This window comes from Homarus americanus, unplaced genomic scaffold (assembly GCF_018991925.1).
Source record: "Homarus americanus isolate GMGI-L3 unplaced genomic scaffold, GMGI_Hamer_2.0 scaffold56333, whole genome shotgun sequence".
Taxonomy (NCBI): Eukaryota; Metazoa; Arthropoda; class Malacostraca; order Decapoda; family Nephropidae; genus Homarus; species Homarus americanus.
In genome coordinates, this window is record NW_024734940.1 from 11,200,367 (window position 1) to 11,212,470 (window position 12,104).

General features: G+C 39.8%; 2 protein-coding genes across 9 annotated transcripts in view; one reads left to right on the top strand and one right to left on the bottom strand.

Moving 5' to 3' along the window:
- LOC121870645 (acyl-coenzyme A thioesterase 9, mitochondrial-like) overlaps nt 1–12,104 on the bottom strand; it is a 40,830-nt gene that overhangs the window by 23,313 nt on the left and 5,413 nt on the right. For 5 of the 8 annotated variants that reach the window (XM_042372513.1, XM_042372512.1, XM_042372516.1 and 2 more), the window contains 3 exons: nt 4,869–4,996; nt 2,932–3,053; nt 2,440–2,560 (listed from right to left, as the gene is read on the bottom strand). In XM_042372513.1, the coding sequence (XP_042228447.1) occupies nt 2,440–2,560; nt 2,932–3,053; nt 4,869–4,996 (371 nt within the window). Of the gene's footprint in view, nt 1–2,439; nt 2,561–2,931; nt 3,054–4,868; nt 4,997–11,431; nt 11,454–12,104 lie in introns of those variants that run through there. The other 3 variants (XM_042372518.1, XM_042372519.1, XM_042372517.1) reach the window with 2 other exon arrangements.
- LOC121870647 overlaps nt 11,857–12,104 on the top strand; it is a 33,752-nt gene continuing 33,504 nt past the window's right edge. The window contains exon 1 of the mRNA XM_042372520.1: nt 11,857–11,892. The gene's annotated coding sequence lies outside the window, so the exon portion shown is untranslated. The remainder of the gene's footprint in view (nt 11,893–12,104) is intronic.

A 12,104-nucleotide genomic window follows, 5' to 3' on the forward strand; every position in this document is an offset into this window, starting at 1 on the left:
TATGCGGTTTGAAGGAAGATTTATTAACCAAAGATAGTGATCGGTGACTTTTCCTTGCCGTGCTGTTTGTAAACAAACATATTGTTGAGGAAATGGAAGTCTCAACCACACACAAAAAAAAAAAGGAAGCCCAACTGGACAGCAGACCAGACTTTATTATTGGTGGATGCCATTGAAGAGAAAAAGTTAATATTGAATGGCCACTTGAAGGTTTTCCTGAATAATAAACACAAAAAGAAGGGGTTATTTTTTGTTATTAACCCATCACCTTTTTACAATTTTTTTCTTACTATTTAGTAGATCTCACTGAGTAACGAAAGAATATACTTGAATTAAGCGGTGCAGTCCAAAAATAAACGCGATATTTGTGATTTATTACTTGTAAAAATCATGAATTTTTCTAAGTCCCATTTTGATGTTATGGTGACACTCAGCGTCGCTTTCGTTTCGTTAACCACCCATCACCTTTTATCACAAGAATTTTTTTTTTTTCAAGTTTTCTTGCTATTTTAGGGGATTCTGACAGTTATCTTTAGGGCAAATCACTGTTAGGTCAGGCAACCTAACCTAACCTTAAAAAAAAAAAGTTAGTTTATGTTACCTGACCTAACAGGTCATGTCCTAACCTAACACAACTAAAAAAAAGTTAGGTTCGGCTAGGTTACATGATCTAACAAGCCACGTCCTAACTTAAACTGACCAAACCTAACTAAAAAAAAAAAAAAGTTAGGTTAGGTTACCTGACCTAACAAGCAAACTCCTAACCTTAAAAAAAAAAAAAAAAAAAAAAAAAAAAGTGATTTGCCCCAAATATAAATGTCAGAATCCCCTAAAACAGAAAGAAAACTTGTGAAAAAAGGTGATGAGTGGTTAACAAAAAATAACCGAAGAGGACACGGCTGGAAATCATCATGAGAGTCAATGCTGCGTTTCCTAGTGTGGTGAGGTCAGTGGCAGAGTGTGAGACACACTGATTCTCAGCATTGTCCACACTACATTTATTAAATACAGTATATCTCTACTTTCCCCAAAAATGCGTAGCCGCCGCTGATATTGTTGTTGATTCGCCAGGGTATCAACTAACAGACGACTATTAAGAGACTTAAAAGTGCTCCTGAGGTCTCTTAACTTAACAGTACTATTAAGGTCCTTAAAAGTTTTGTACTGTATATGTACTATTAGTGTAGGTTATGCATCTAAGCTACTGTGCCGAGTAGCAACCCTGTAAATAAGCTACTGTGCCGAGTAGCATTTATATATATAATTACGTGGCAACACTGCACGTGTTATGTGGCAACATTGCCCCGAGGCTGCCATATGGCAAGGCAGCCTCAGTCTGACTGTGTGAGCCGTGCATGGCACACGTTAGTCACCACTTGTATTTCTCTCATCCATAATAAACGGACTTCAGTGTTACACGGTGTTTCCCTACCCATCACTGCATTCCTCAGGGAACACTTATAACCACAGGAAAATGTCAGCCTTAACATCTGTTTGCCAGCACTTAAAAGTTTTATGTATACCGGCCCTGTACAGTACAGTATATTTTGTTTATTCTTATGATTTTATGAAGAAAGTTTGTCCAAGAGACGGTCAGATTACTTTCCTCTATCAACTGTATTAAACCAGACATGGATAGTTTTGTGAAAGAGTTCCTTAATTGATGGGAAGCATAAATATCAAATTGTACTGTGCAGTATGTTTAATGAAGAATAACTGTACTGTTGCAAGTATTGTATTGTCAGAATACAAAGGATAATGTGGATAACCAAAATTGCCAGTCTATACAACTTAATACAGTACCCTGTATCCTTACTTTCAAGTTATTAAAAAACAGGTTACATGAAGAATATAGTGAGCTACAAGAGATTTTCAAATGGAACATTTTATCTTCAATAACAAGCATCAAATGTGAGCATGATATTTTGAATACAGGTATTTACAGTAAAGGTGTCTTTCAAGGTCAGACATTTACTGATGATTTTTTTCTCTAGGACGTTCATTAAGACATTTGTTTATATGTACAGAATGCAAATCTAGGAGGGGAAAAAAAAGTTAATTAGCAGAAAGCAGATCATAGAACCAGGAGCACCATTGGAGAAGTTTTGTTTGTGTTAAATTTTAGGACATTTAGTACTGTACTGTTAATTCTAAAATCAGGCAGGTCAGTGAACGTTTTCGTCAATTCACCAAAGCACTTAAGTTATGGTGACCAAGGTTTATTTGTTCCTTCTACAGTAAATCCTGTCGCATTTCCCGTGTTACCTCACAGTTTAGCATTCTCTATAATAAAATAAAACAATTAAAGAAAATTCCCTTAGAGAAATGTTATCAAGCATGTGAGCCTAAAAGACACTTTTATCAGATTTCTTTTTTCCTACTCTTCCAGCCACATCTGTGTGGATTCCATTCTGATACTGCAAAGGTCATCATTCTTACCAGCAAAAACATCAAGGTCTTCCAACAGACGTCCAATTCTCACACCTCCCATAAAGGTCACATACTTCTCACGGAGTCTTTCCTCTGATCCCAGAGGAATAATGGCACTATCCCAGCTATCCTGTTGATTAAAAATCATAGCTTATTCACAAACTAAATTAATTGGAAATTCCTCTTTAAAAACTTCAAATTCAGGTCAAACAGGCTAATCCTTTTTATTCTACAAAGCACAAAGTGAGCTTTACTTTATTAACACCTTGGGTACGAGGGGGGTCTCTGCTAAATAAAATCATCTGGCGTTGGTCATATAAAATATTAAAAGTGACATCTAATACTAAATGGGTTAAAGAGCAGTCATGTATATGAATGTTGTCACAGACTTCTCCCCTTGCTAAAGTATGAAAATCTAAGTACAGTAGTGAAAATCAGGCATGAGCAACTCTTTTGTACTCAAGAGAAACATTTGATTTTGACCAAGTGATAGAAATTTACCATCATGTTGCGTGGGGGTAGCTCATCCTGGGAAGCTGGTAGCAGATCAAACAGATAACTCCGATCCATAACTTCACCAAAACTCTTTGCCGCTCCAATCTTGTGTGTTAGGGATGATATCACTGAAACAATATTCTTTTATCAATCTCAAGATATTTTGCCAAGTGCAGTACAACCTATGACATATTACATATACTGTACTGTATCTTATCTTAGTTAACAATACAGTAGTACCCCGCTTAATGCGGTCAATTGAACCCACAGGGTATCACGTTAAGTGAAAACCGCGTTAAGTGAACAACAGAACATATGGGATTAATTCCAATAGAGACTGGCCCGACCCCCCAAACTCCACTTTTTGACGACACACAACTATGTTGTTGTAAAAATATTATCTTAATTTTATGATGGTATGCACACACAATTAATAATTAAGAGAAATATAAATAATATTAGGTTTTTTAACACTTACATTAGTAGAAAAGATGGCTGGGCACACGGGGATGGGGGGTTGGTTACGAGGCAGAGGGCAGATTATTGGCCCTCACCTGTATCACTTGTATCAATTGTATCACTATCCACCACAGAGGCTTGCAGGGCCTCTTTGTCAAACCCCTCAAAGTCCATATAAGTCCATATCCTCACTATAATTATCACTATCACTGACTTGGGCCGGCTGTGGTGGGTGGCGGGTGAAGAACTCGGTAATGTTTTGATGACTGGGCGACCTTGTGCGCATCATGCCCGCGCCGCTTCCCGCGTATTTGAGTAGATGAACCATGTTAAGTGAAAGTTCGGTTCTGGCGAGGCACCGCGTATGTGAGAAATCGCGTTAAGTGAAACCGCATTAAGCGGGGTTCAACTGTATACAGTACAGTAGTATGAACAATTACTACACACAATTTTCATTAAATCAGAGACTATTGATGAAAGTGATAAGAAGATTAATTTTGTAATTCAGTTTAATAATAAATATACAGTACTGTACTGTATTCACTGAAGCTTGGGGCTTAGGAACCCGGGGAAGTCAAAAGCCATGGTAGCTGGAGATTAATTCAAAGATTAGCCTTCTTCCCTACAACAATCTTAACCCTTAAAATGGAAGGGCATAACCCAAACCTCCACCTAGAGAACTAATGAAACCTAAAATATCAACATATGTAACTTGTAAAACTGAAGAAAAGGTCACAAGACCACATGTCTATGTAGCCTCTGATTCACAGAAGCAGGCTCCAGGATGGATATCTAGGCACCCTGGTGTAACGAATGGTGTACAGGGCCTCATAACTTTGTGTCTAGCATTGTCAGTACAGTATTGTCTTAGACTTGATTATTATCAGATATTGATAAAAATCATAGAATATCCATTGTAACATTCCCGAATCACTGCTATTGTTACAGCATATACAGTACTGTAATATGTAATCTAGGATCTATGAATTATTTCTCATTACATAGGCAAAGCATTTCCTTGTCCAGGCCCTCCAGGGTAAGGCAAAACCTAAGTCGCTAGCCAAGACGAAAACGGCGCCACACTACTGTTCATACATATCTTGTACTGCACATGTCTAACTACAAGTGTATAGCAAAATTCACGGTCATTCAAACCATAAATATTTCTTTCTCTGTGTGTGTTTGTTACATTTCAAGACACTGTCCATAGTTTTTATATACACTACAGGTATCTCTCCTGGGCCCCACACAGGAGAAGGGATATGAGCAAGAACAAGAAATAGTTGAAGAAGAAAAGGAAGCCAAACCATACCATACCAAACTGTTAAGGAGCTACCAGGAGTAAATGTGTATCATGCCATGTAATGTTTTATATCAGGAGAGGAGGATGTAAATAAAAGATTTAGAGGAGAAAGAGAAATAAAGATATTGACTCCGTAAGCTTTGATGCTGATGGGTGAGATATACGTATTGTACAACATTACCCTCTTTGACAGTCTTTCCAGAAGATTCATCTTGTGGGGGCACGTGCAATTGTTTCGTCTGTGTCACTGCTGTTAAACTTCTCAAGTGCCTCTCCCTGAACACTCCTCTCATCCACTGGGAGGCAACTCTATGCAACAAAGAAAAAATAATCAATGTGGAAATAAGATTTGGAAAAGTGTTACGTGTTATGCCATTCTGATATTACGTCATCATATCTTGGAATATTGCGAGTTATTGCACATCACTTTTTCATAGCGGTGACAATGCAGGAAAAGCATTCAGGTAGCAACTATCATAAAATTAAATCTATGCATCGCATAGCAGTAAACAATGTTAATTTTGTTAACAGCATAAAACTGATCAATCGTATATAGATACATCATATAGCAGTCAATACCTGTACTTGAGATTTGAACCGTTGAAGGAGCCTTTTCCTATCTTTGAATTCAAAGGTACACCTTATAATTCTCAAACCTCGATTTGCTTTTCTCACTTTTGCCCCCACTTGTTGCACCACCTTCAGTGAATGATCTATCACAACTCCTAGATCCTTTTCCTTATCAACAGTATTCAGGAAAGTGTTTTAACAGAAGGGTCTTGCATTTTATAATAACAAAGAGCATTTGCCAATCTCAAGACCATTTGAATAGCTCATGCAGGCCTTTCTGCATTATTGTGACATCATCTTGCTTTGCTACTTTCCCAAATTCTGTATCATTGTTTCATCTAGCTACTTGATGATGTGATTTGATATGTTATCATCAATGTCATTTATGTAGATCACAAACAGGGTGAGTCCAAGTATAGACCCTTGTGGTACTACTTCCCTGAGAACCTTTTTCTATTCAGAATGTACTCCATTTATTACTGTACCACTCTTTATTGCCTGTCTTCAAGCGAGTTGTTAATCCACTTCAAAATCTTGCCTGTGATGCCATGTGCATGGATCTTAGAAGCTAGTTGTGCATGTGGGACGTTGTCAAATGCCTTGGATAAATCCATGTACAACACATCAACTGGTGAGCCTTGGACCACATACAGTAGTCTTTCTATTTCAAGGAACAGGAGTAAATTTGTCAGAGAGAATTTTCTTTCCATGAAACCATGTTGTGATGCATTGATAAGACTGTGTTCAGTCAGAATGTTGAATATTGACGTCCCTTAGAATTTTCTAAGAGTTTGCATACAGTATACTGTATGTGATGTCAGGATGATCAGCCTGAAGGGCTAATATACAACTGGTGACTGTCAGCAGTTTTATAATTATGTAGGATATTTTTAAACAGTTTTTTATGCTGATTACGTTCACCTCCTCTTAAATTTTTTTGGGAAAATGCTTAGTTTTCGAGATACAGGCAAGTTAAGATAGCATCTTACAGTCACTTCATCAGCATGCGGCAAATGTAAACAATGTACCGTAGCCGTCAGCAGTTCGGTAATTATGAGTGGTTTTTAGACAGTTTTTTGTGCTGATTAGTCTCAGTTCTATTCATTTTCTTGTATAAATCCTTAGTTTTCTAGATATAGGCAAGGTAAGATATAGGTTCAATTAGGTTAGGTTTTCATAGATTAGGTTAGCTCATAATTTCAGCCATTTTTATATTTTCCCAACATAATACAGTATCTCTGCATAAAATAAGTGAAAATTGGGTATTTTAAAACCCATTTTCAATGAAAAACAGTGGATGATGATCATCCGAATAATTACTGCCTGCAGTTTTCTGTTACACTTTTCCCACCCTTCTTGTATACTGGGATGATGTTGGCTAATTTCCAGTCACTAGGTGCTTTACCTTCATCCAAGGGTTTCCTGAATAAGATTCTTAGTGGAGTGGAAATCTCATTTGCCACCTCCTTTGTCACCTTGGTCTGTGCTCCATCCACTCCAGGGTCTTTGAATTCTTTCAAGCTGGCTCCTTTCCTTTTGATGATGTCGCCTGTAACTATGATCTGTGTTACGAGTTGGGGATTTAGAATATAGTTAAAAGTCTACCCAGATCCCAACAGGCAACAAAAAAAAAAAAACAAAGACAATCGGACTATAAAAGGGTAGACAAAGGATGGGAGTTTTTGTTGTGTATAATAAAGTGCCATGAATTCCTTAACAAAATATTCAGCTTTCTATAATTTACCCTTAACCATACTTAACCTAAACATTTACAGTATATACATATTTATACAACATACAATAATTTGAAGCAAGGTGGAGGTGGGGGAGGCAATATAAGATTACAAATACTTAAGTGCGGAGCTGAGACGGCTGACGAGTAAGGCTGAGTATTGTAGAAGACGGTAGGTAGTCACTGTGCCGTAGGTTTCCAGGATAGGTGATCCTGTGGTCACTTCCCAGAGTGAACTGAACTCTCCTCGAACTGGAGCTGACGAAGAAGACTTTGAGGAGGTGACGCAACAACCAGGATATGGAGAAGGGAAACCCCGGAGTGGTAACTAAGAGTAGTCATACTCGGGTTTCGTCCCTAGATGGCGTTGCTCGTGGTGCTGGGTAGGTAGATCAGGACAATAGATTTCGTGGTTCGTAGTGCTGGGTAGGTAGATCATGACAATTGGTGGCGTGGTTCGTAACACACCCCCCTCCAAAGACCTCCGTAGCGCGGGCGCGAAGGAGGTGATCACCTGGTGCATCTGGAGAGTAGCTGCTGCATTTCCACTGGAGCTCGGGATAAGGAGTCCGCAATCAGGTTGTCCACCCCCTTTATGTGCCAGACTTGTAGATTATAGGGCTGGGTGAGGAGAGCCCAGCGGAGGATTCGCTGGTTGGAGGTCTTGTTGGTTTGGATGAACGTGAGTGGGTTATGGTCGGTGAAGACTAGGGTTGTTTGTGGGCAAGACTGGAGGTAACATTCAAACTTCTTTATTGCCAACACGAGAGCCAGGGCCTCCTTCTCTATGGTCGAGTAGTTGGTCTGATGTTTTTTCAACTTGGCGGAGTAGTATGCCACAGGGTGAAGGACATCAGTGGTTGGGTCGGGTTGTAGGAGCACAGCCCCAACTCCGACACCGCTAGCGTCGATTTGCAGATGGAAGGGCAAGGTGTAGTCAGGGGGGTGGACTACAGGCTTGGAGGCAAGGAAGGCTTTGAGGCGGTGGAAAGACTGGTCGCACCTCTGGTTCCAGATGTAAGGGACCGCAGAACTGGTAAGGTCTGTGAGGGGTCCGGCCACGCTGGAGAAGTTACTGCAGAACCGACGGTAGTAGCCGCACATCCCCAGGAAGCGCATGAGTTCCTTCCTCGTCCTTGGAGTGGGGAAGGACAAGATGGCTTTAACGTTTGCGTCCTTGGGTCTCACCATACCATGCCCAACGATATGTCCCAGGTAAGTCACTGAGGCCCGGCCAAAAGCAGATTTAGCCAGGTTTATGGTGAATCCAGTCTCTTGCAGTCGTGCCAACAGTATCTCCAAACGCACCAGATGTTCGTCCCAGCCGTCCGACACCACCACCAGGTCATCCAGGTAGGCGAACGTCCCACCTAGGTCCTGAATCAGGTAATTGATGGCCCTCTGGAATGTGGCCGGAGCATTAGAAAAGCCAAACGCCATAACCAAATACAGTGGGGTATGCTATAACGAACGTAATTGGTTCCAGAACCTCGTTCGTTATAGGATTAATCCGTTCCAGGCCCCCAAATACAACCACTTAACACTGAAAAAATTCTGTGGAAAATGTAAAAAATACGGTACTCTATCTTACCTTAGTGTTATTCAGCATGCAGGTACCCCTAAACACTGGCACAGCACTATCACTTCCACTGGGAGTCTTGGCTTTAAGGTCCTCAAACAATTGTTTAGCCTTCTCACAAATTATAGCTTCACTAATGTTACCACCTGCCATTTCTTTCTCCTTTATCCACACTAAAAGTAAATTTTCCATCTCTTCAATCACATTACACCTTGCTTTGCTAAGTCTAAAGATTCCCTTAGCCACTTGCACTGTTTTTAACTCCCCTTTATTCTTCAAAATCGTACATATAGTCGATTTAGCCATCCCATATTCATCACTAAGTTTCGCAATGCTTCTTCCATTCTCACGTTTCTTTATAATTTCTTTCTTAGTTTCAAGGGTTATTAGCTTTCTCACTCGCTTTGGACGATTCATTGTTACAATTGTATACTTGTACAACAAAATAGTTATACAAATAACGCGAATTTCCACATTAAAAGACGAAATTTCAACAAAAACAGTGGTGCACTGGCTACACAATGAGAAAAAGATGGCGCCTGACGCTCTTGTTGTGGGTCGCGGTACAACAATATTCATGCGCCAGGGGAAATAGTCCCGTATTCATCCGCGTTCGTTGTAGGAGTTGCGTTCGTTATAGCATTCTCAATTTTATAGGTAAAACCGTTCGTTATAGGAATATTCGTAGTAGGATCCGTTCGTTATAGCATACCCCACTGTATTGAAAAAGACCAAATGGAGTTATAAATGCTGAGATTATTTTTGCCCTATCCATGAGTCCCACTTGATAATATCCTTTCAATAAATCCACCGTACTGATAAATTTTGCACAGCCTATGCTGTCTATTATATCTTCAATCAAAGGTAAAGGGTAGGAGTTTGAGACAGTGACCTGGTTCACTTTACGATAATCGGTACAGAAACGAAAGGTGCTATCGGGTTTTGGAATGAGAAGGCAAGGTGAAGCCCAGGGGGAGGTACTAAGCTCAGCTAAGTTATGTTTTAACAAAAAATCTACCTCCTTTTTCATAATCTCTCTTTTTTGTGGATTTAGTCGATATGCTGATTGCCTAATAGGTTGTACATCATCTGAGATTAGCTTAATATCATGTTTAAGTATATTGCAAAACCCTGGGAGGTCTGACGTGACTTCAGGAAATGTCGATAATAACTTAGTGAGATCTTTTGCTTGAGATGGATTCAGAACAGAAAAATACTCATCCACGTTGTTGAGTATGTGACTGTTAGCAGGGTTTTCTTTAGGTAGAGGGAAGTCTAAATTCTCCAGTAGATCCATGTCATCTGTCTCAGGCTCCGGCCCTGACAAAACCGTATGCAATACAGGTAGGCTTATAGCCTCTGGGATGTCTTCCTCTGACTGCCTGGAATGGGTTAAAGTTTCATGAGATTAATGTGAACAAGTTGTGAATCTTTCCTGCGATCAGGAGTATGGACTATATAGTTGAGGGGAGATAGTTTATTAGCAACTATATAGGGACCAGTAAACTTGCTTTTAAGGGGAGAGCCTGGAATGGGAAGAAAGAGTAACAATTTGTTACCTGGAGAAAATGATCTTTCAATTAATTTAGGTTGGGACTTCACCATTTTTTCTTGGACTTTTTTTAAGTTTGACCGAGCAATGGTTCGGACTTCAGTTAATTTGTCCCGTAAAGTGTCAATGTATTGGGAAACTGTTGCGGGCTTAATAGATGGAGTGTCAAACCACTGCTCCTTTACTATTTTAAGGGGTCCCCTAATTTGTCTCCCATATAGTAACTCGAACGGGGAGAAACCCAATGACTCCTGGGGACATTCCCTGATGGCAAAGAGTAACAAATCTATGCTTTCATCCCATTCCTTTTGGTGTTCTATACAGTATTTTTTGAGCATTGATTTGAAAGTTTGATGGAACCGTTCCAAGCAACCTTGGGATTGTGGGTGGTAAGCCGAAGATGTACAATGGTCCACACTGAGGTCTTTCATCACCTGTTTGAAAAGATTGCTCGTAAAATTGGTGCCCTGATCAGATTGGATCTCTTTAGGAATGCCCACTGAAGTGAAAAGGTGCAAAAGAGGTTTGATTACATTTTTTGAAGTGATGCTTTTAAGGGGAAAAGCCTCAGGATAACGTGTACTGGTATCCATAACTGTGAGCAGGAATTGATTTCCCTTCTCAGTCTTTGGTAATGGGCCCACACAATCCACAACAATCTTTTCAAATGGTGTAGAAAATACTGGGATAGGCTTAATGGGAGCTGCTGGTATACTTTCATTTGGTTTTCCTACCATTTGACAAATATGACAAGATTTTAGGCACTTTGACACATCCTTCCTAAGTCCAGGCCAGTAATAGTGTTGGAGGAGCTTTTTATATGTTTTCAGGACTCCCAAATGTCCTGAAATACCATCATGGGCAAGGGCAATTAATGCTGGTCTGACTGAGGAGGGAATTACCACTTGATGTATTTCAGACCACGTGTCTAGATGGGCAAGCTCAGGGGGCCTATAGGCCCTCATCAAAACCCCTTCCTGATAATAAAAACACGGAAGGGTGTTAAAATCTTTACCCTCAACTGCTGCATGATGAAGTTTATTCAAAGATGGATCAGATTGTTGGGCTTTAATGAGCTCATCCTTACTAATGGTCTTATTGTACAGATCTTCTGGGGCAGGAAGATATTGGAGGTGGTTTTAGATGAAGAGGGCCCATTTCGCACACTCTGTGACCGGGTGACAGCACAAGATGGGAAAAGGTGAGGAATAGTTTCTTCAAGGTCAGTGGTGGAGTTGACAGGTAAGGGAGAGCCATTAAGAAAACCTAGATAAATTAATTAATGGTCAAAAGATAAGATAAGTGGATTACCCTAGAAAATATCACGGCAGTGGATAACCAGAAAGTCCCGGAAACTACCCAAGTTATACCTAGGGAAATTACCCTTATGAATATTGTTTATCTGATAAGATCCTTAGATAAGGATAAGAGACTTGAAAGAGGAAGGGCGTATTACGGCATTAATATAAAGATCCGGATAAACAACCCTGAGATACTTGAAACAGGAAGGGCGTATTATTGCATTTATATAAAGATCCGGATTAACAACCCTTGAGTTACTTGATTATTGACCCCGAATGAGATAATGAGAAGAACAATAATTGAGGCTTTATAATTATGGGGTCCTGGTAGAGTGGGGTGTGCCAAGATATCACTTCACCCTAAACTAGTGACTATGGAACAGCCTACTCTGGAGTGAGGGTACGGCATTAAACAGATCCGGATTCTTCCCTCAATAAGACTTACTACACGACTGCCACGTGTAATAACAGGTAAGCCTTATGACACTTGTAAACCTTATATTGCCTCCCCACCTCCACATGCTTTAGAATTGTTGTATGTTGTATAAATATGTATATACTGTTAATGTTTAGGTTAAGTATGGTTAAGGGTAAATTATAGAAAGCTGAAACATTTGTTAAGGAATTTATGGTACAGTGATTTCTGCTATAACGCGAATTTGCTCTAACGCGATTTATGAATT